Source organism: Nilaparvata lugens, chromosome 7 (assembly GCF_014356525.2).
Source record: "Nilaparvata lugens isolate BPH chromosome 7, ASM1435652v1, whole genome shotgun sequence".
Classification (NCBI taxonomy): domain Eukaryota; kingdom Metazoa; phylum Arthropoda; class Insecta; order Hemiptera; family Delphacidae; genus Nilaparvata; species Nilaparvata lugens.
The window spans coordinates 19,432,532-19,456,911 of NC_052510.1; the positions used below are offsets into that span (position 1 = coordinate 19,432,532).

Consider the following 24,380-nt stretch of genomic DNA (forward strand, 5'->3'; position numbering starts at 1 on the left):
AATAAATGCATAAATAATATAATAATAGCAATTTTACTGTTCTAAAATTTAGTCAGAGGCAACAACGATTAATGTTGTCTAGTGTTTCCTCCATCAATGATTGACCATAATATCTGATTAAAATTATTATTTGGATGTATAGCAGAAGTTTTATAATAATTTATGTATCGACACGTTATGTGGCATACTGATGTTGGCACATAGCAGGGCTTTGACTACTATCATTATAATATTAATAGAGTAAAAATGTAATATTTGAATCTATTTTCATTTTACTTGCTCCTTGAAATTTGTAACTTGCTAATGGAACACAAATCGTACCGTTAGCCTACTACTAAAAACTGGAAAATAATGAAGCCTCAAGCTGATCATGTTCAAAACTCTCGATGATGGAACGATGTCGGCCGACACGAGTGGGAGCAATGCTTCCAACGACACGATATCTGTCCGATAACCGACCGACACCTTTAGTCAGTGTGAAAGCTGTTCCAGTTTTGAAACTTTTTTTTTTACCAGTACGACACTGGACTAGTATTGAGACCATATTGTGTAAGTGAGAAATCGGTAAATGTGAAAACGATCAATAATTTTCAATTAAAAATAATTTAAATTATCAATTATTCCAAAAAATAACCCATCAAATATTGGAAATTTCTAAATATATTGGAGCAGCGAATACAATAAAAGGAAAAAAATGCAGCCAAATTTGATGCAAACAAGTAATGTTGTCCTGGTTATTAATTCAATCCAATCAAGAGAGAAAACATAGAAGATTGAATACAATGATAATACAAATTTCAAATACAGTACAGAAAACAGGGTTCATGGTGGGGTATGCTGAATAGAAGTAAAAGAGGGAAAATGCCAAACCAACTATGGTTTCCAATGACTGTAATAGGCTGGTGGAGGATAAAAAAGTAAGAAATGAAGGGTGCAAAAAGTGAAAAAGGATGAAAGAGAGAGAAATTGAGAAAGAGAGGAGTTTGTAAGCGAGTTCACTTCTAACAAGGAATGTCATCGCATTCAATTTAGTTAATAGTTTGAGCAGAAATCTTGAGCTTCATACATCGATATGGAAGAAAAAGTTACTGTAGGTACAGTTTTCTATCATTTTTTCTTCTAGAAAATACATCATCATCAATTGATCATTTTCTATGAATGTATCATTAAATTTGTAAACTTTCTCACATACTTTCCATATTAAAAATTGTCAAAAGTCTATTGCCCTTAAAAATTCCATAGCCCTCTATAATGAATATAAGAAATGATTGCCTCAGTATCACAATAACAGTACTGTCTTCAACAACTGTGGTGCCCAAAATACGAGTATATTTGTTATTTTGTCTAATGTTCTCCCCTTCTAATGAATTGAGATTTTCTCTGCTATATATATCATATCACAGGAATAGTACTCAATTTGTCATTAATGTTGTCATGAAGTCATATTTTCTGATAAACAGTTCACAAGAAAAAATATCCTACATACATTAGTTGTCAAACCCATTACCGTACCATCTTTTCAATCATGGCAATGGAGCATAAATTGAAATGAGTCAGTAGTCATACCCTCAATATGGAGTACAGAGAACTACATAATAAGTGTACAGAGAACTACATAAGTGCATTTACAAATCAATCATTTGAGAATTTTAAATTGATAAATCAATAACTATTACTGGAACGCATTGTGATAATTCTGTAATTTTGTAAAAATAACCATTAGCTTTAAAATTGAACAGTTCTTTCCAGCTCCAATAATATAAAGTTGCAGATTGGGATCACAATTATTGATCATCCAGCAGGCCCGCTTCGAGAGCCAATTTGTATTCCAACTCCAACGCGGGCTCAAATAACAATTAGTGAACACATTTTCCAGCGAGACCAATTAATTTCTCCAGCTGAGATTTTTAAATAAACTCCAGTTTTCCTCATTGAAAATTCGTCCTAGTGAGCTGGCCACGTTATTCACAATTGGGTCTGACTCTAATGTCGACTTTCTAACGGAATTATTTTGTCTCGTTTTTTGTAGTGAGTTTTTTTTATTCACTTTGATAATAAGATTGATTGATTTGATTGGTTCCAGGTTTAATACGATACATTACACTCATTCTTCAGTGGAAAGGGTTTTCTTATTATTCAGTTCTGTGATTGGAATTTTTTGTTATCCATCACAAAACTACATGGGTATATTTCAACTGGGTATATTTCATTCATGTACGTGATTGGTTTGTGCAACATAATCAACTTGCCAACATAGCATCTATTCAAAATAAGGAAAGATGACAACCCCACATGAGTACCATGCAGAAATTTTTTTTCAATCAATATAGCTATAATATCAGATGGAGTGACATGACTAAGATTGATTCTAATCGTGATTTTTTGAATTTTGTCCAGTGAATTCACGTACTCTTAGGGAAACTTTCATTTCGGAATAATTATCTCATTACTCAAGCACAAATTATAATTCATTTATGACTGAATAAAAAAGCCTCATTCTTAGACGAGAATAATTTAGGGCAATAACATAATGACGACTGGCGGAAAAATATTTGCAACTACAATCAGACTACTGTGTATGTGTATAATCATATATATAATTGTTTTCAGAGTACTTTTCCCTTTGTGTAAATTTTATTGTGAAATTCGATTATTTTTTAAAAGTCGTCAAAACAGCTGCTCTACAGATGAAATATCTCGACTATGAGTGTGTTCTTTTTATAAACTGCTCTACCTACCTACCTCATGCACTAGAAGGAGGTTACAAAGTCCATTTCTCAAGGATGGGGTGGACCCACCATTAGTTTCCCAGGAAGAGACTCATGCCAGTTGATAGAGCTGATGAATAACTATACAGAGTATGAATATGAAAAAATCGGTCAAGTAATTTTTGAGAAAATCGTGAAAAACATGGTTTTTTGGTAATTATCTGTCATTTTTCTCAAGAATATTACGGAGCTCCTGCAATTTTCCCAGAAATGAGACTAATGTCAGTTGATAGGACTCATGAATATGTGAATCTATGGTATAAATTTGAAGAAAATCGTTGAAGCCGTTTTTGAGAAAACCGTGAAAAACATGGTTTTTCAGTCATCATCCGCCATTTTTCTCAAGAATTTACGGAGTTCCTGGAATTTTTCTCACATACTTTCCATATTAAAAATTGTCAAAAGTCTATTGCCCTTAAAAATTCCATAGCCCTCTATAATGAATATAAGAAATGATTGCCTCAGTATCACAATAACAGTACTGTCTTCAACAACTGTGGTGCCCAAAATACGAGTATATTTGTTATTTTGTCTAATGTTCTCCCCTTCTAATGAATTGAGATTTTCTCTGCTATACATATCACAGGAATAGTACTCAATTTGTCATTAATGTTGTCATGAAGTCATATTTTCTGATAAACAGTTCACAAGAAAAAATATCCTACATACATTAGTTGTCAAACCCATTACCGTACCATCTTTTCAATCATGGCAATGGAGCATAAATTGGAATGAGTCAGTAGTCATACCCTCAATATGGAGTACAGAGAACTACATAATAAGTGTACAGAGAACTACATAAGTGCATTTACAAATCATCATTTGAGAATTTTAAATTGATAAATCAATAACTATTACTGGAACGCATTGTGATAATTCTGTAATTTTGTAAAAATAACCATTAGCTTTAAAATTGAACAGTTCTTTCCAGCTCCAATAATATAAGGTTGCAGATTGGGATCACAATTGATCATCCAGCAGGCCCGCTTCGAGAGCCAATTTGTATTCCAACTCCATCGCGGGCTCAAATAACAATTAGTGAACACATTTTCCAGCGAGACCAATTAATTTCTCCAGCTGAGATTTTTAAATAAACTCTATTTTTTCCTCTTTGAAAATTCGTCCTAGTGAGCTGGCCACGTTATTCACAATTGGGTCTGACTCTAATGTCGACTTTCTAACGGAATTATTTTGTCTCGTTTTTTGTAGTGAGTTTTTTTATTCACTTTGATAATAAGATTGATTGATTTGATTGGTTCCAGGTTTAATACGATACATTACACTCATTCTTCAGTGGAAAGGGTTTTCTTATTATTCAGTTCTGTGATTGGAATTTTTTGTTATCCATCACAAAACTACATGGGTATATTTCAACTGGATGCATTCATGTACGTGATTGGTTTGTGCAACATAATCAACTTGCCAACATAGCATCTATTCAAAATAAGGAAAAATGACAACCCCACATGAGTACCATGCAGAACTTTTTTTTCAATCAATATAGCTATAATATCAGATGGAGTGGCATAACTAAGTTTGATTCTAATCGTGATTTTTTTGAATTTTGTCCAGTGAATTCACGTACTCTTAGGGAAACTTTCATTTCGGAATAATTATCTCATTACTCAAGCACAAATTATAATTCATTTATGACTGAATAAATAAATAAAAAATGAATAATAATTTTTGCTTGATTAATGAGATAAGATAGACTTTCCGGACTGCAGTTTATAGATGATTGATTGCTATTTATTCGACATGACTATGTGATTAAGCTACGCGATTCTCTCAACTACTGTGCTCTGTATTGTTGTACGTGTTAATACTTGATAGCGAAAGTTTTAATTAAGGTTTTATTGAATTTTCAGATCGTCTACTCGGAACAAATACGAGGCTACCCACGACTGAGAATCATGGAGCTGAAATGTCATCTGTTCGGGCTGGCTGGGCATTACTCACTGGCGCTGCAGCCGAGAATAGCGGCCAAAGGACTTCCTTTAGCCACCTCCCCCTTGCATCACACGTTGAAGGTCAGTGTTCCGCTTAACCTGTCCTGCTTTTAGATTCACGTTTAACATAGGAGCTGCAGACTGATTCTCGATCTCTCTTCAATTTCCAATTCAACGACCTCGCTGATTTCAGATTTTCGTCACTTTTAGATTAAAAAACTTATTTTTTATCAGGATTCTAATGAGTGATGATTCAACAATAGAGTGGAGAACATCACTGCTATAATCACTGCTATACTCCAGTACTATATTGGAAATATGAATGAAATGATGAGCCTAGTACCTTGAAACAACTGAAAATCTCATGTTATAGTGTATTTATCACCTATGTAATAAAATAACAGTTAATATACAGATATAGTGAATTATACAAATAAGTAGATTGATACAGACTGTTGAATTGACTACAAATTTCACGATAAAGTGAAGAGTAAATTAGTAATCAAATTCAATCAGTTATTGAAAATGAATTATTACAAAATTGAATATTACAAATAATTAAATTTTGCAATTGAATATGAAATATTACAGTCTTGGTTTCAATTAATTGAAGGTATGCGATATGTCACGATCTTATTCTTGAAAACGTTTTGTGATCAATGGCATGTGTAGGCTACTACTTGAGACCAGCAAAAAATTTGAGATGAGCTTTCAAAGACTCGTGAAGCGAGCAGTCTCTTGACTCACCTCCGACATTTGGATATATCGGTAAAATGATAGGACTTCTAAAGCACCATCGGAAAAACAAGGCCAGTGTTTCTGTTATAAAGCAATATGATATAAGAATAATATGAAGCGAATGCTGAATTTTGTTGTATTCAGGGCAATGGAAATGAGATAATAATGATTCATCCACTTCATATTTATACCGTATTTATGTTTTGAACCATGAAAAGGAATGCGATATTTTTATACAAATCTGAAATGGATTAAGTCATTGAACTGAATGAGATAAATTAATGGTATGGAATAAATGAATGTAATGAAATGAATATACTTTTTCGAGCACAAACTTAATGTTGTCGTCTCGCCTTTCGATTAACAGACGATAGTTCTGGTTCCATCACCAATATCAACCTCTAATGACCTAACTTGAAACTAATGATAGTTTCCTAGGGATTGATGATGTCACACAAAATTAAAGTTTTAAAATATTCTGATAAAAACCGATCATGGCAATCTTGAATATTTTGTTGAAAAGTACGAATCGTGAACAACGGAAGAATGAGAAGTTTTAAAATATTTGTGAGCTTTCAAACCATACACAATTAAAAATCTAAAAATAGTTTCGAAAATTTACTCTTATTATATATCCTCTTATTAAGATTATGTGCTGGTTCATAACATTTTGTAATGAAAAGCTAGTTTCCTTTTTGTTTAGTATTCATTATCCTGGAAAATCTTGTCCAGATTGAAGACACTGAAACGCAACTATATAGGCAACAAGGTCGAATAAATTCCAAACATTGTGGAGATACCAAATCCTGACTTTGAATTTTTCCGCGCTGTTTTTTAATGAAGCCTCATAACTTGCCCTCGAAGCAGACTAGAGCAAATAACAGAAAGTAAGCTCTTTGGGGGTCGAAAGGCTTGAAAACTTCCATTATTTACTCGAATAGTTACTGTATCCTGCCTGCACATCTTGCGTTTCATTCTCCCATTCTATCGTCCTGTGTGGTCTTCACGTTCGAACTGATTCAATTTCTCGTTCGAACGAGGGTCAAGATTTTAAAATTACGATTGGAAATTGGATTTTGTTGAATACTGGTATAATTCCGGTAATGATCACAGTAACAAATACGAATGAATTTATAGATGGCTCAAAGTCTAGATTTCTCCATTATACTATTGTCATGAAGGTAATTTTTGGAATTTTGATTAATACTTGCAATATTTCGATGTGATTCATCATTTAAGACAACTCAATTCGAGTTATGAATTCGTTTGAATTTGTTCTCCGTAGTATGGTAGCATGGTATATACCTTATTATAAATAAGGTAGGGTGACTTTAATTGCGAATGAGCTTGTAATACACTGCAAAGGGCAAAAGTCACAATACAGTTACATGAGTTAAGATAAGTAAAGTTGAATGAAATTATTATTTATTCAATCATTAAATCTTATTTTATCAAATAATATATTCACACGATCTGAACTAGAAACTTACTTTGTAAATACGACACAACTCGCACACTCGCGTAGGCTATGCATTCACTATGTTGCTAAGATTGTTTGATTTTATAGTAGTTGAAATAAAATCCAATCAAATTCATTCTTCACTAGATTGAACGTTCTTTATTGAGTTATGAACCTTTCTTTGGTCTATAATTGATTTTGGAAATAGGAGAACGTAAAGTTTCGAACACACTATCTTTTTTTACAAAAATAGAATATTTCTGAAACGGATTAACTCAACACATGAACAAATGCTTGTCACGGATTGACTCTGGATTCAAACCTGGAACCGGAAATAGTGAGTATTTCAATCTGTATTCCGAATCCCCTCAAAATAAATACATTTGCAGCCAGCCACGTGTTATTTCTTAGAGCGTCTGATGATTGATCTTCTTTGCAGAGCATGAATGGTATTATGACTTTGTCACTCGAATGTTATTGCAACCTGGGTGCCGTTCGTTTCCTCTCGAAAGTCGGGTCATATTCATCTCCAAGCGTTGCCAGCGACAGCTTTGCATTTAAACGAATTTGCTGAGCTTGCACAAACAAACGCTTCGCGCATTCTATAGCGTTGAGAAGTGGAGCACGGCGCTCTCTTCAGCGAGTTGCGTTGATCAAACCAGAACTCAGTCAACTACTGCTACTGCGTTTATATATAGAATAATTGTATATAGTTTTAGTATGTATGGGTTTCGGGCCCGATTGCTCTTGAACACTATCACAGGTATATTCTGTGATGCTAGCCACATTCAGGACACTCGTCGTGTAGGTGGAGCGAAACGTACACAAACTGAATCGAATTACCCTTGCGAATAAACTCCACTCCATCATTTGATGGATCGTTCTGCGTGGGTGGAATTGGTATATCTTGCTTTTAAGTTTCAACTGTTTTAAGCTTGGAATTTGAATCAAGTTCCTATATATGTTTGATGTTTTAACTTTACATTGTAGTAGCAAAGAATACTGCATTTTATGGAAATGTCTTTGATCGGGAATTTGAAGTACTGAGCTTTCCAATACATCAATTCATATTCTTCATTTTCTGAATACGAATAATATGGTTCTCTGTACAAACATTTTTCAATACACTCACACTGTACATAAATAAGCATTATTTCAATAGTGAGATAGTTGTATTTTGAATGAAAAGTAAAAAGCAGGGTTCTCCCTACAAACACTGTCTTCTTTGAAGATTTTTTCAATTTTTGAAACTATCCACTTCAAATCTTCCCTTCTAAGCTTCTACTAGGTTTAGGAATTATCCATTTCAGTGAATTTGACTTCACTGTATCGTAAAAGAGAATCTTGTGGTCTTTTCAAGTGAATGGGCTATAAAAGAGTGAGTTTATGTAATTTTGCTGTGCCTTTATGAATAGCGGTATCTAGTTTGATTCAACAGATATGAGACCACGACACTCTTTGAGGAGAGCGTAAAAATACTCAAGGCTCGTGATGGTTGCTTTCTCCCCGAGTAATTTCATAAGCTCCAATGCTACTGAAACGATGTGGTCTCTTTACTTACCGATGGAAGCTTCCCCTTTAATAGCTTCTCTTCTCATTGACCAAACCTCACAGATAGAGAGAGCAAACAGAAGAGAGAAAAAGACAATATTGAGAGATTGAGAGAGAAAATATTGTGTATGAGTGTGAGATATTCAATGAATTACAGAGTTAGCAAGACAGACAGGGAGGAAATGAGAGAAGGGGACGGAGAGAGAAAATAATGGGATAGAAAGTGAGAGGAAGATAGAGAGCGAGCTATAGTCAGAAGGAGTGAGTGAGAAAGCTTCAAGGACGAAGTTTTCTTCACATACTCTGCTCTGTGAGAACTGTGATTATAATTCTGCCTTTGATCGGGGAAAGCAGACCGCTATTGAATTTAAACTTCTTTGGAAAGAGTAAATGAAGTGTACAGAAATTTTTCAGAGAAGTAACCAAGTGCAGACTCCTTTGAAGTGTAAAAACTGGATCATATTTGTTAGCGTGTGAGAAAGTTTTTTAGATGTGTGATATTTAGAGGAAAGAAAAAAATATATTTTTTAAAATAACCCATCATAAAACATAGAAAATTTGATTGTATAGTATGAGATCTTGTGGTATTTTAGTATTTCTACATAATTGAACGAATGAGACGTTGATGTTGTCAATACCATTGGAAACCAGGTTTCATGGTAACACCTACCACATCTCCATGTTGTCATATAATATTGTGAGATTATTTATCCAATACTGATTTACAGTTCATTTGAAAGTGCTATCCCACGATGAATGTTTTCGTTCTAAACTACTCTTGCTAGCAGCTTTATTCACATGGGGTGTAGAGTTAAGTCAATAAATTTAAGCATTTTCCTGAAAAATATACTTCTATATACATTAATAATTATTACTGTAGGCTTCACATTTAAGGACAATATCAGTTTGGCATGCGGCTTGACTCAATATTGATTGATATAATTATTATCAATTTGTATTTTGTTCAACATTCTCATTAACATGTTAGAGGAATATATATGCGTTAGAGGAATGTAAATCAATCTCAATCTAATTATTATTTCGTTCAGCTCATTCAGTAATATTGAGGAATAAAGATAAACTTCTTTTTAAGACATCAAATAGGCTTCAATCAATACTTGAAACCTCATTCACTTGTCAATAGCATTGCCTTCCACTTTATTCCACAGTTCATTTTTAATTTGAACTGACACTAACACAACTCCGCTGGAATTTCTTCTAACATGACACTGGCTCACTGACATGTATGTAATTTCCCAGAGATATTTTATCTCGCTTTTCCTCGATCCTTCAACAACAAGCTTCAACATCCAATGCATTCAGTCAGCACCCCTACGTCTGTACCTATTACTAAACTGAAAGATAACTGTACGATATATGGGTTATTACAGACCACCATTATTGCTCCATTATCCCATAATTTGTGACTGGGCTGTACGTGTCCGGTAGACCCCAATCCATTAGTATAATTTGACCTCACTGATGTACCTATCCCAAACCGTATTATCCAACAGCCTCCCACAACCTAATGTTAATTAGGATCAAATAGGCATCCCTCTGTCATTCACTGGGTATACAATAGTATCACATTAAAGTGTCTCTACACCATTACTATTACATGGAAAACGCAGTTCTCTGTATTATTGAATTTTCATCTGTAGAGTATACTATTTTTTATAAGAATCTATATAAAAAATTCTCTGTCATCTATAACCAGTGTATTACCAATACCTACAATTACTTAGAAGTAATAGTAGGTATTGGTAATACTGATTTCTGAAACAGTCTAATCTCACGCCGCCACTCTCCAAAAAAATGTTGGTCTTTGCTAACACAACTCGACTGAGAGATCTACTACCACTTCACAAAACGTCGATCAATCAAGTGCTAGTATACTCATGATACTTGAGCCCGGTTTCTTGTACACTTATTGAATCTAATACACCATTAAACTTGGATATATTTAATAATTCCATTAGATTTCACTGAATGTCCTAGAAACCGGACCTCAGTATAATTCCAAACTAATAGATCATTAAACTTATATATTTAATAATTCTATTACATTTTACTGAATGCCTTAGAAAGCGGACCTCAGTATAATAATTGCTCAACAGCTACCCTTCATGTTCAAGTAGACTTTGGGAGTGTCGATGAGCACGAGAGTATCTGTCACTTCTATTGCCAATTTGCAACTTTCAATATTGACTGGGGTGCTCCCGTTTCCCATTAAACCAATACTCCCAATCAATGAGTTTCCATGGGCATTCATGTGGAATGGCAGAATCTCCGGTTTCAAAAATGATTTGAAACTAAATATCCTAGAGTTCATTAAACTGAGCCAAATTTTCCATATTTCCAGCGACATAATTTCCAAATTCAAACAAGTTTGTTACTTGAGGATCTTATGGTCTTTGATCTCTTAGAGCTAAGGAAACAAGGAAACTGTAACTGTAATAAGGAAACCAATCCCCTACAGTATGCAGTAGACGCTTGGTTAATATTGTCGTTGGAAACTGAGTTGCCAGGTGAGTTTGACCTAAATGCTGGTGACAAACGGTGTTTGCTTTCAGTGCTACATCAAACATTTCAAGGCCATCCTCGACCACCATCAAGGGGACTCCCTTCATGGGACTACCACCAACTGTCTGGCAAACTACATACAGTAGGCTACATAACTCACTGCAGTATACGCCACCCACTTGCTCACTAGTCTTCACCTAGTCTTTGTCGCCTTCTGTCCTTATATACTACAGTTATAAATTGTTAGTTTACTTTGAAAGTTCTATGCACTCAAACAGGGAACAGATAACTGGGTACACTGAAAACATTTGAGTCGTAAGTGCCTCAAGATACCGCAGAGGAAACTTTGTATGATTAAATTACGAGTGTTTATAGTGTTACAAAGAAACATTTCCATGCTATGTTCAATTGGATACATAGATGTTGAGATACAAGTAATAGTGGCTTTGAGATGATTCAGATAAATACAGAGTGTCCCACGAAAGGTGTAACAGCCGAAAACCATAGATTCTACATTGAATTTGCATCAACAAATGTCCAGTAAAATTTTCCAATATCGACTTTAGTTTTCGAGATATTTCGATATTTTTGAAAAACGTCAATAACTATCAGTCAAAGCCTAATTCCAAGGACATGGTTGGAAAGAGGACGAAATCTCCAATAAGATTCATATAATTTGTTCCTTTGTTTGACGTTCTTGAACTTATTATGAGTGTTCAAACTGTTTGAAATTTGGCTTTCAACTCGAGGAATGTATTTTTTCAACTTAGAACGCTCATAAAAAGTTTAAAAACGTCAAACAAAGGAACAAATTATGAATCTTAACAATGAATCTTATTGTAAATTTCGTCCTCTTTCCAACCATGTCCTTGGAATTAGATTTTGACTGATAGTTTTCTAGTTATTAACGTTTTTCAAAAATATCGAAAAATCTATATTATCTCGAAAACTAAGGTCGATATAAGAAAATTTTACTGAACATTTTTTGTTGCAAATTCAATGTAGAATCCATGGTCTTCGGCTATTACACCTTTCGTGGTACACCCTGCATAATCCAATAATAAATAATGTAGTGAAGCCTGCAGTTTTTTGTAGATTGTTTTGTACTTTTGTTATGTATGGTGTGTTAAATGTTATGTATATTGAAATTATGTATTCAAGATTATAAAAAATCAAATCCAAATATTTTCATAGGAGAGTAGAGACGAAATTGGATCCTAGGAAACAGTACGGTAGTCATATTCGCTCAAAACACTGGAATTAGAGTTCAGTTATATTTTCAATTTGCATTGTCACTAACTTTCTATTTTCATAGGCAACTGACTTTCTTCTTCTCTGGTTAACTGCCGTTGGGCTGGTTGGCAGCAACTCTCCATGCCTCTCTGTCATATGCAATCCTTGTGAGGCCACTGTAGTTGACACATCTCAGATCCTTCTTCAGTTGTTCTATGTACTCCAGTCTTGACCTGGCCCGCGCATTCCTTCCCTCAGTCATTCCCTTCATTATTATTTTGTTAGACCCTGATGTCGTAGAATATGATCAACTAGTTGTGCTCTTCTCCTTTATATCTCTTTCAGAAGACTACCTCTCTCTCCACCTCTTTGAAACACCTCTTCATTCGTTACCTTCTCTCTCCAACTACAGCATTCTTCTGTAGCACCATGTCTCAAAAACAGAAATTCTTCTCTCTTCTTTCACACTCATCATCCAAGCTTCACTTCCATAGGTTGCAATGCTCCTTACATATGTTTTGAGCAAACGTTTTCTCACCTCTAGACTCAATGTTCTTGCAGTAAATATCCTCTTCTTATAAGCATTCTTTCCTTGATAAATCCTGCTAGCTATGTCTTTACTACTTCTTCCATCATCAGTGATATTGCTTCCAAGACAGTTCGGAAGCAAGATCACTTGACTTCCAATATCTTGAACATATTAAGGAATCATTCATTTCTTCCTTTTCTTATTTCTTTTTTAATCTTGTTCAACAATATTTTACGTTTCTAAGCAATGCTTAATATTTTATTGGACAACGTTCACTCCTTCATCTTTCTAGATATTTTTAACAAATTCAGTCCACAGAAGCCGACTATTGACACCTGACTGTTTTTTCGGCGTTTAGCTACCTGTTGCTCCCATGTATGTTCATTCACTAGGCCTACCAAGAAGGCAGAACAAAATCGTTTACTGTAATGTAATATTGCAACTGGGTCAAACAAGATGTTCAACAGAGAATGGTTTCAACACACGGTGAATTGGGCTTCTTAGAATGGGAGAAGAGGCAATTCGACGAGGAGGAAATACCTAAGGTATTGTTGAGAGGAGGAACAAGAAGAGGAAGGATGAGGAGGTGAAGGAGGAGAAGAAGGCAATCCGTGAAGTAGGTAACTGAGGTATTGTTGGAGAGAACTGTTGAGAAGAAGGAAGAGGAGAAGGAATGATACAGCCTAAGTTCGGAACGGAAGTTTGAGCCTCAAATAAGCTTCGCCCGAATTCACATTCAGATGCAATCTTACGTGCTCATTCCTTTAAGCTGGCTTACTCGCCTTACAAACCGCAGCCTCCCTACCATACTCGGCTGGAGCAACAATTCATTGACCTTCAGGCTTATTTCCTCACACAAAATAGTGTTTGACTCATCTCGTACTCAACCTCTATCTCTGTATACTAGTCGACCATTTTTGGATCTCATTAACTATTCATGTCGTACAACTAAGGTACGCTCATTGATTACAGAACAGTGTTCCCAAGATGGAAATGTTCAATATTGGGATGGGAGCGTTAAAGATGACGAGGCTGATGTTCCTCAAGAACAACAGATTATTGGGTATTCTTCACGATTTGGCAATAAAAGGATTTCAAAAACTGCTGAGATTGAGTATGATTTTTTATCGAAATAATGGTTATGGATTTGAATTGTGTGAGCTTATTTCATTCATTGGAAAGCACTGTTACGAAATTGAAGGTTTTATACAAAGTAGGGTAGAAAACTAATGGTACTCTGGTACAGTTGGCTATTGAGTATTTCCTATCAATTGAAAGATTTTGTGATTTTGTAAGATTCTATTGGCATAATTTATAATATAATGACTTCTGGCTGCAATTGATACAGAACACACCTCCTAACGTAGATCGTTTTTCTGTATTAGAGAAAATATTTCAGACGAAAAATATATAACGGAATTGTGTGTTTCAATAGGATACCTAGTGCTATAAATCGGTATAAGGTTTGTAGAAAAATCAACTCATAGGACTGAAATAAGATTGGAAAAGTTATTAAATATGTTTTGACAATCTAATACAGTGATTGCTTTTCTGAAAATAAAGTCAGGAAAAACGTAATCACCAGTAATTCAGACCCTAATAAAAGAGATTGGCTTTCGTTTGAACTGGAATTCACAAATAATCCAAGGATAAAAGAATGACTAGGAGTTGCTGCTGAACTATTGCCTCAAGGCATGGGGTCTTTAGAAGAAGGGAGATATTGGATCTATTATAGAAACATTAAACCACATCTGCCACTTTTTCAAGCCTTTGAGGCAAGGAGATTCACTCATTATACAGTAAAAGATGAGACATTATATAAATAATTTATTCATATAAAACTTCTATAGTTTTAATATCATTGTTTGTCAATCAGCGTAATGAGTAAAATACCGAACGAAATCTGTTTTGCACAACACTGTTTTTAGAGAGTGTAATTTAGAAAATCCTCTAGTGCACGTTCATGAAGTGTCCTCTCACTCGTTGACAGGACTCAAGGATGGAATAGAAACTGCATTGTTTGATGTGGTGCTCTCTGAACGTTTTGAAGGAAAAAATCTAAATACAAGGAAATGGATACCACCTAGCCTAATTGATTTAATATTTCATTAGTAGCATGACAGTAGTCATAGGAAACATTTCTATGTAACTTGGTAACTATGTAACTAAAAATGTTTAGTTTTTTCAAGTTTGTTTTGTAAGTTTGTTATAAAACCTGAAAACTCTGACACCAGACCTGAGCCAGCCAGGTCACTCGATATTATTATCATATTAAAACGTTCAGCTGCAAGTGTACACCTGTATCACTGAATACACTCTACCAACTTTCGATTACCATGATTAATTAGTGAAATTCTTCCATTTTCACAGGCGGAGTGGAGCGAGAAATTTGTGTTCAACGTGCACGCACGCAGCATCTTCCCGTGCGACACGCACCAAGGCGGTGTTGCCGTGCTGTTCCAGTACCCACAATGCATCCTGGCGGCGGGCGATCGTGTCCGCGTGTTTGGGCGGTTGCGTGCAGACGTCGCCTCGCTGCAGCCGCCATCAACGTTGCACTATGTCGCCGAGCAGCCCGTCACGCGCGGCCAACACGCGTTGCGCTTCGACTGCGAACTGTTCGCCGAAAAGTACGTCGAGTACTGTTTTGTCTACGTCAGCAAAGCGATCACAGGCGCCGTCAGTGATGTGCGCATGGATTGTGTGCCCACGTTGCCTGTGTTGGGTGAGTTGAACTGCAATTTAAATCAAATTCAGTTCTTATTTATTTCATATTCGATGCACGGTTGCTCTGTTTACTATTACCCTGTTTGCTGGTTAGCAATAGTAAAGAGTTGAGAAGATCTATTGGAGTAAAATATGAGAACTTTGGCTACACTATTCTGGATTCTAATATCCATTGGTTGACAGCAATTCCAAATCGAATCAAATGTATTGTCAAATCAATTAAAGTTTACAAAATGCAAAAGATTCATTCTTATTCATTGAGAAATTGACAAAAATTCATAAATATCATGAGGCTATTGTGTCTCTGGATCTGGAGCTGATAAACATTGTTCAGTTTTATTCCTTCCATTGTTTACTAGAGTGTATTTGGGTAAGAACGTTCTTCAGAATCATTTACAGATAGGTCTAAGTTCATGAGACTATTACTATGATCGATTCATGAATTTCATCTGAACATATACATCTATGAATAATTAAATTATATTTTATTATCGAGAATCTATCAAAAGCAAAATCAATGTCAGCACTTTTCCATCGAGTATGCTGTAATTTTTTCAAAACTTTATTGAACCGTATTGTGTCCAATTTATTTGCTCGTCAATCTAGTTCAGCAACTCAGATATTTCAATTAATGTAATGCATCTTCGGTGACACGTCGCAAAAAGGTTCAATCCAATTAACAGTGAAGAGTTCAGTTGGAACGAATGAATTGAGTCACTAGAACAACAAAATAACGGGAGGAAAAGAGTGGAGAGAATCGGAAGAGTAAAAATAGTAACAGAGAAACAGGGTTACAGTTGCAGTAGAAGGAGGAAAGTGGAAATCCAATGCCCGGAAATTGTCAGGTGGATTTGTTGGAACTGTAATTGGAATTTACAGTTGATTAGTTCAAAGACCGGTATGGTCAGTTGGTTGAAATGGCAGCGAAAAAGATAACAAAGATAAAGTTTGTTACGAACCGCTGAGACAAGTGGAAGGAAATCCAACTGAAAATTATTGGAACAAAGAGTTATTGTCAATATTTGATGTAGGTCAAGAATCGACTTTCCGGTACCTCTGTTCATCCCGGTTTACTTTTCGCAATAGACTATTAACGGTTTATTTATTTGGTTATTTCAACCAATTTCATTATTGCACTAGACAGTAGGCATGCATGATTTACATCATTCACTCGGTGGAATTTGAAAATATATCTTCAATCCACAAGATTGTTCATGACATCTCTTCATGCTTTTTTTCATGTTATCTCACCCCCATTCATCATAATCATCATTGTTCAATCACCAATCTTCATAAATAATTCAGAAACAGTTGAAAAATAATATCATAGTACTCTTTTAAAAACTTTCTAATATAGTTTTGATAAATAGTATTATTTTTCAACTAACTAGACAAGTAGCCCTGAAGAGATACGTTTTTAGAAAATTCAAAAACAGTAATTGTCTTCACCATTTTTCTACCTCCCATGTTTCCAGTCCAACCACTTCATTTAAAGAGATTGAATGGTTAGAATCATTGATACCTGCTTTGATTCTGATCAATCGGAGTACTCATTTTCAATAATTGAAACAGTATAATTCAAAAAGATGAAATTATATCAATTATTGATATAATGCGATCTGCCACAGTATCTATCACAAAGTCTTGGTGAAAGAATGATTAAGACAAGTAAGGCGAAATCATACCTACGTGATCAATCATTCGGAATAATCATTTGTCATCGATATAATGCGATCGATTGCAATATTGTATTTATTACAATAGCTGGGTAGAAAAGGGTAGAAAATGATCAAGAACCGTAAGGCGGAATTCACCAAACCAGCTTCTCTGGCTGATCTTACCGCTCTGCTATAAAAAAGCGGAAAATGGGAAGAGCGATAAAGCCGTTGTGATATAATTCAATGGAAGGATGAGCTCTGGAAAAATAAGAGCTGGAATAACAGAGCAGAGCTGTTCAATAACTCTTCACCATTGCGGCTACATTCATTTCGATGGAAATTCTCTCTCATTTTCATGTACTCTCAATCTCTCTCCATCTTTCTCTTGTCTCTATTTTCTCTTCTCTGTATTCTTTCTATCTTTCTCATTGTCTTTCTCCCTTACTCTCTTTTTCTTTCTCTGTTATATCTCAAATTCTATCACTTTCTCTCTTTTTGTTCTCAAATATCAAGGAAAATGATTCCTCCATTCACACCGTTCGGCTGTTTTAATCTACATTTTTGTGGGCTCCTCTCTTCATTTCTGTGTTCCACTGAAGATTATACGCGATTCTTTGATTTCAATTAGAGTAATCAGGGGCGCTGCTTTCATCTTTTAATTGGAGAAATCAAGAGTGTAAGTCCGCGTGATTGGTTTCCGATTTGTATCTTGGTTTGAGATTGTTGTAGAACGATTAACCTCCTGAATCTATTTTATTGTGAAGCCTTTTCCACGGAAGTCTCTTGGAGTTTTGAAACGGGAACAACTGACAGTAATAATGTCCATAAACTGGACGTTTACACATATTCTCATCGTCCTATCTTCTCAAATCCAATTTAGACTATCAACATTAATGAATACATTTTGTGTAGAAATATAGCTTGTCCAGTATGCCTATATGTGCATTCAAACGTCAATTGTTAACTAAGTCCTGCATTACAAAACTTCAAGACCTGACTCCTCATCTAAGTTTGGATTGGATGTTAGATAGAGAATGAATATAAGTACTATCAAGAGATCAAGAGCAATAATTCCAAGGTACAATTTGGATATAAAGGTAGCCTGCAGTAGTTTAAAAAATCTGGTGTGGCGCACTCACACAACTTTCCTTGCCGTTATGAAAATTGATCACCAGACGCTAGTGTTCCCGCGCATCTCAAGTCTACTACTATTCAAAGATCTGAGCCAGCTGGTGACAGGACAATAACGCTGGAAACACACGAGGTCTGCTATCTCTTCATAGTGAATGATTAAATAGAATCAACAGTTGTCAACAGTTAGCAATTGAAATAATCACATTTTCTCGAATTTCGAGCTTATTTTCAATTTTAGGTGAAAATGTTATTGAACATTAATTGTAGAGATTCTCATGCTCAATCTTTTCCACTCGAAATTGTTTGTTAAATTGTATCTGAAGCCTGATAATTGGGAATCTAAAATCAAACTTTGCATAGATGGGGCGGAGCTCCTGAAATTTTTACAGATATAGGACTTGTGGCAGTTGATAGAGCTTATTAATAACTATTTTAGGTATGAATTTGATCAAAATCGTTGGAGCCGTTTTCGAGAAAATCGCGAAAATCCCTGTTTTTGACAACATTTTCGCCATTTTAGCCGCCATCTTGAATCGCATTGGATCGAAATTGTTCGTGTCGGATACTTATAGTGTGAGGACCTTAAGTTCCAAATTTCAAGTCATTCCGTTAATTGGGACATGAGATATCGTGTACACAGACGCACATACACTCATACACACACACACACACACACCACACACCACACACACAACACACACACACACACACCACACACACACACACACACACACACACCACACACACACACACACACACACTCCTGGGTGCCCTCAAGCTCACCATCAGCAACATATATGTCATCGCTTTCACTTCTTTCCCCAAAAAATGTGTGTGTGTGTGTGTGTTGTGTGTGTGTGTGTGTGTGTGTGTGTGTGTGTTAGTGTGTGTGTGTGTGTGTGTGTGTGTGTATGAGTGTATGTGCGTCTGTGTACACGATATATCATCTCCCAATTAACGGAATGACTTGAAATTCGGAACTTAAGGTCCTTACAATATAAGGATCCAAAACGAACAATTTCGATCAAATTCAATTAAAGATGGCGGCATTGATTGATTGGTAAACATCGATGTTATACATTTGTGATACTGACAGTATAAAGTTAATCTCACTATAGTAATAAGTCACTTCAAACTTCCCACAGTATTGGTATTGATGCTATTTTTTAACAATAAATAACATTATGAACAGTAAATTTTGTTAACAGTGTGTATTATGTAATAGTTACAGTATTTATTAACAGTATGGCGTAAATCTCAATAAAGGGAGAGGTGTCTGGGAGTAGAAAAGAAAGGATTGATTGATTGGTTGATTGAGTACTTTATTTAAGTAGATTACAATATATACTGGCTTATACACTTATTTAATAGCTTACAATACAGCAAAGTTTTAGATGAATTTACATAACAAAAACAGAGAAAATAATTATTGAACGGTACAATAATATGAAAAAAAAATCAATTTGGAAAAAATATACAAGATAATATTGTAATGCATTCACATAAAGAAAGAGATTGATTGATTGATTGAGTACTTTATCTATGTAGATTACAATATATACTGGCTTAAACACTTATATACAATAGCTTACAATACAGTAAAATTATAGATGAATCTACATAATATAGACTAAGAAAATAATTATTGAACTGTATATGATATGAAAAAGCAATTTGTAATATAATAACTATAGATTATAATTATTATATTGTTATGCATCTACATAAATTGGCGGAGCTTTGCACATATCAATGTCCATTCTTCGGAAAGAATATTAAAAATATCCTCCCCACTAACTCTCTACCAAATCGTTAATTTCATTATTTAAACTAAGGATTTATTTATTAATGGAAATATTGTAAAAGTTTTAATCAATTTGAATATTTAACACTATTACCGAAACCCTATTTTTATAACGCCAACCGAAACCCTGGGCCTGTGAGACCACCATAGTAAAGTAATGCATTTTCCAGCGTTTTTGTTAGGTAATGTTCATAAATATTGCTCTAAAATACACACAAGAATGTAGGATAGTAAAAACAATGCTTTTTATAAAAACTGTAATTTTATTTAATTATAAAAAACAAGAACATTATAAGAAGTTATTGTAAAATAAAAAACTAATATTTGAATCCTTGCTTGTATAAACAAAATCTGTTTTTACTTTGAACTTAAATTGAATAATTTTGTGTAATAAATGCAATAAACATGGGTAAAATAAAATTAATAGCCTAACCCAATCTTAAAAGATACTAGAAATAACATATGGAAAACGGTAGACAATTGCCAGGCAATAAAAAGTTTTATGTGTAAAATAAAAATAATAAAAAATGGCAGAACTAAATATGGCAGAAAGTAAAGTGTAATAGTCTTCCTAATTGGATTTGTTATAAATTGCTTGGTCATAAAAGATAAATGTGTAAAATTTTCAAAAAATTTAAATGGTGGAGCTAAATATTGAAATGAAAATATACTACTGTGCCTAAATGGACTTGTAATAAAATAATGTTCAATAAAAACCAAACATAAGATCTTACAAACAAAGAGGATGTCACAGTTGTTCAGTCTTATGTATTCAGGCAACTGCTTTTTTGGCGCAGGTTATGCACACTTTCCTGGAGCATTCGAGACAGATAGGTTTCTTGCAGTCATACACTTGTATGCTGTCTTCCTTCTCTTTGCGGATGGGCAGGTAGAGCACGTTTTTCTAATTTCGAGTCGGTCACTTGGTCCAGCTTCATTATCACTTTCCACATTTTCTGCCACTGGAAGGTTTCACCTAACGTCTTCTTGATTGTCTCCCTTAGCTCAGTTGGAAGGCTTGGAATTGAAAGTCTTTTTTGGAGATGTGGGACCAAAAGTTCATAGCCCAAAGACTTGATGAAATCAAATCGTGTCATGACAGGAGAGCGACGATAGCACATGAACAAAATGAAGGCATTCACTGTGCCGATGTTTAGTAGCCTGTAAAATAAGGCAAGAGGCCAACGCCTGGTTCGACGACTCGATGAGAATATGGCGCACTTCATGTCTATTAAGTCTACCCCACATTTAGTAGCATTGTAATAACAAATAATTTCAGGCTTTTTCTTGTCTGCGTTGGTTTCGATGGTATGATGCATGGATGATATAAGTATAACTGATTTGTTTTGCTTTGGAACAAAGCTGACTAGAGTCGTTTTGTCTCTGAACCCATACAGACCAATGCCCAAAAACCACTTTTTTGGACTCAGGAGACCTTGAAACGTATAGAAATTTACAAATTGGAGAACCTTAATTTTTTTCGGAAAGCAATACTTTCCTTACCTATGGTAATAGGGCAAGGATAGTAAAAATGTTTTGTGATGTTGAATTGGTTTTGAATAGACTAGAAAATGCTTACCCAAGAATCTTTTCAAAATCATTCATAAATACGGCCTTGGAAGCTCTTATCAGAAAATCATATTTATTGTATTCATAGTAGTATAAATCCAATTTTGTCATTTCATTTTTTTTTTTTTTTTTTTTTTTTTTTTAGATTACGTCCTAAAGACTCCAGTCATGGAGTATAAGACAAGTCATGTTATTACATAATAATTCTAACACTAAGTAGTTCAACCTAGTTTAGGTTTGAAAGGAATTCTTGTACACTATAAAAAGCTTTATCAACTAAATATTTTTTCATTTGTTTTTTGAAAATCTTCAAATCATCATTACTTTTCAAGATTTGAGGTAGCTTGTTATAAAATTCCTACCAATATAATCTGGTTTTTGTTCAAATAACCTACTATTGTGACCCATTATATGATAATCTGCTCTGTTTCGCGTATTATACTCATGAACATCTGAATTCTGGATCACACCACTCTTTTTCACATGCATTACAACTTCATATACATACAAAGATGGCACAGTTAATAGACCAAGCTTTTTAAATAAAGGCCTACAAGAGTCTAACCTATTCACTTTCTCTATACATCTGAGTGCCTTCTTTTGAATCTTAAACACTCTGTCCATATTTTGTTGAGATGAATTACCCCATACTAAAATAGCATACCTAATATGAGATAGTATAAGTCCATGGTAAGCAGTTAACAGTAGTTTTTTATCATTCAGCCTAGCAAGCTGCCGCAGGACAAATACCCCAGATGATATCTTATTACATATCCTCTCATGTAAGGATGCCATGTTAATTTCCTGTCCAATAAAATTCCCAAGAATGCTACTTTCTCTTCTTGGTCTAATTCATTTTCCTCTACAAACACATTTATTTCTCTATCCTCTACTGAATTATATTTACTTTTGAATTGTAGGAATCGACATTTCTTACTATTTATTGTTAATTGCCTTTGCTTCAAGAATTGGACAATTGACTGTACTCCAGTAAAAGCATTTATTTCTAGACTATCTAATAAATAATTGTTAAAGATAAGCGATGTGTCATCAGCAAACAACAGAGCTCTGTGATCTTTTAACTCTTTTGGTAATTGGTTCACATACAACAGAAACAGTAAGGGACCCAGAATTGAGCCTTGAGGTACTCCAGCCTGGACCTCCAGTTTTGAGATTTAATTTTTACTATTTCATTCCCATCCACCTTGGTAAGCTCAACACACTGGTTTCTACCTATGAGATATGATTCAAACCATTTTAGTTCTATACCATTCACACCTACAGTTTTTAGTATTTCCAATAATATTCTATGGTTCACACAATCAAAAGCTTTGGATAAATCAAGAAATATTGCGGCTGCCTTCTCACCTGAATCTATTATATCTATTAGTCTTTCAACAAGGGATACTATTGCAGTCTTAGTAGATTTCCCTTTCTGGAACCCATGCTGTTCATCACATATGAATTAATTTCTTCCAGGTGCATCAATAACCTATTTAAAACTACTCTTTCAAAAATTTTACTTATTACATTTAGAATACTAATGGGTCTATAATTTTCAACTCTTTCAGAATCACCGCTCTTGAAAATTGGCAAAATTTTTCTTGTTTCAGATCATCAGGGAAAATACCCTGCTCTAGTGAAGTATTAAGGAGATGCAATAAAGGGTCCAGTAATTCATTTTCACATTCTTTTAAAATTTTGCTTGAGACCCCATCCAATCCTACTGTTTTTTGTTATTCAATTTTTTATTATTCTTGACAACTCATCTCTTGATAATGGATGAAATTAAAATACCTTTTCAATTGGCTCAGCATTTAATGTAGTTGTATTATAAGTATTAGTGTTCAGTGACTTTTGGAGATTATATGCAACCTGTTGATAATATTTATTGAAAAAGTTACAAATGTCTATACTATCATCCATATAATTTCCATGTTCATCGATTATCCTAGGGACATTAGTAACTGTATCCTTTTGAGCTGCTCTCCTATTTCTATTAATTACCTCCCAAACAGCAGAGTTAAAATTGGTACTAGTTGTTAATATTTCAGCTGTTTTCTTACACTTAGCTTTCCTCACTTCTTTTACATAGTTTTTCTTTAGACATTTGTATTTGACCTCACTCGGAACATCCCTCACTAATTTAAATTCCTCATAAGCTTCCCTAACAATATTTCTTTGAGTAAGGATATCTTCAGTTATCCATTCATCTACTTTGTTTAATTTACTTTTTACTTTGACTTTTTTTATCGGACAGCATACACTAATGTGAAATCTTAGAGTATCAATGAATTGCTTTTATTTGTAATTTAGGTTACAACTATTATAAACACTACTCCAATTTTCTTGAAGCAGTTCCTGCTTCAAACAATTTATATTTCCTAGCTCATATTGCTGAATTTCTGAAAAAGTTTTTTTTCTGCTTGGATTCTGGCCCTGCAACTTAACATCTAAAATTTGATAGTTATGATCTGATAGATCTGAGCTACCTAACCTGACATTACAACCTTCTATATTTGTGAGGATATTATCAATAATTGTCTGTGAAGTTCGAGTTACTCTTGTATATACGTGGACCTTAATTTCTAAATTATTCATATTAATAATATCTCTAATATCCTTTGTCATTTTATCGTGCCTGGCAAAATCGGTATTGAAATCTCCTACTACTATAACATTTGTGAAACGAGCGGTTGTAATTTCCTAAAGTGTATGGAGCAGCTCACAAAATTTTT

The 24,380-nt window shown here is 34.5% G+C and overlaps 1 protein-coding gene across 3 annotated transcripts in view; it reads left to right on the plus strand.

Moving 5' to 3' along the window:
• LOC111058539 overlaps positions 1 to 24,380 on the plus strand; it is a 226,346-nt gene that overhangs the window by 177,859 nt on the left and 24,107 nt on the right. For all 3 annotated transcript variants that reach the window (XM_039432285.1, XM_039432286.1, XM_039432287.1), the window contains 2 exons: positions 4,637 to 4,798; positions 15,121 to 15,475. In XM_039432285.1, coding sequence (XP_039288219.1) covers positions 4,637 to 4,798; positions 15,121 to 15,475 — 517 coding nt within the window. The remainder of the gene's footprint in view (positions 1 to 4,636; positions 4,799 to 15,120; positions 15,476 to 24,380) is intronic.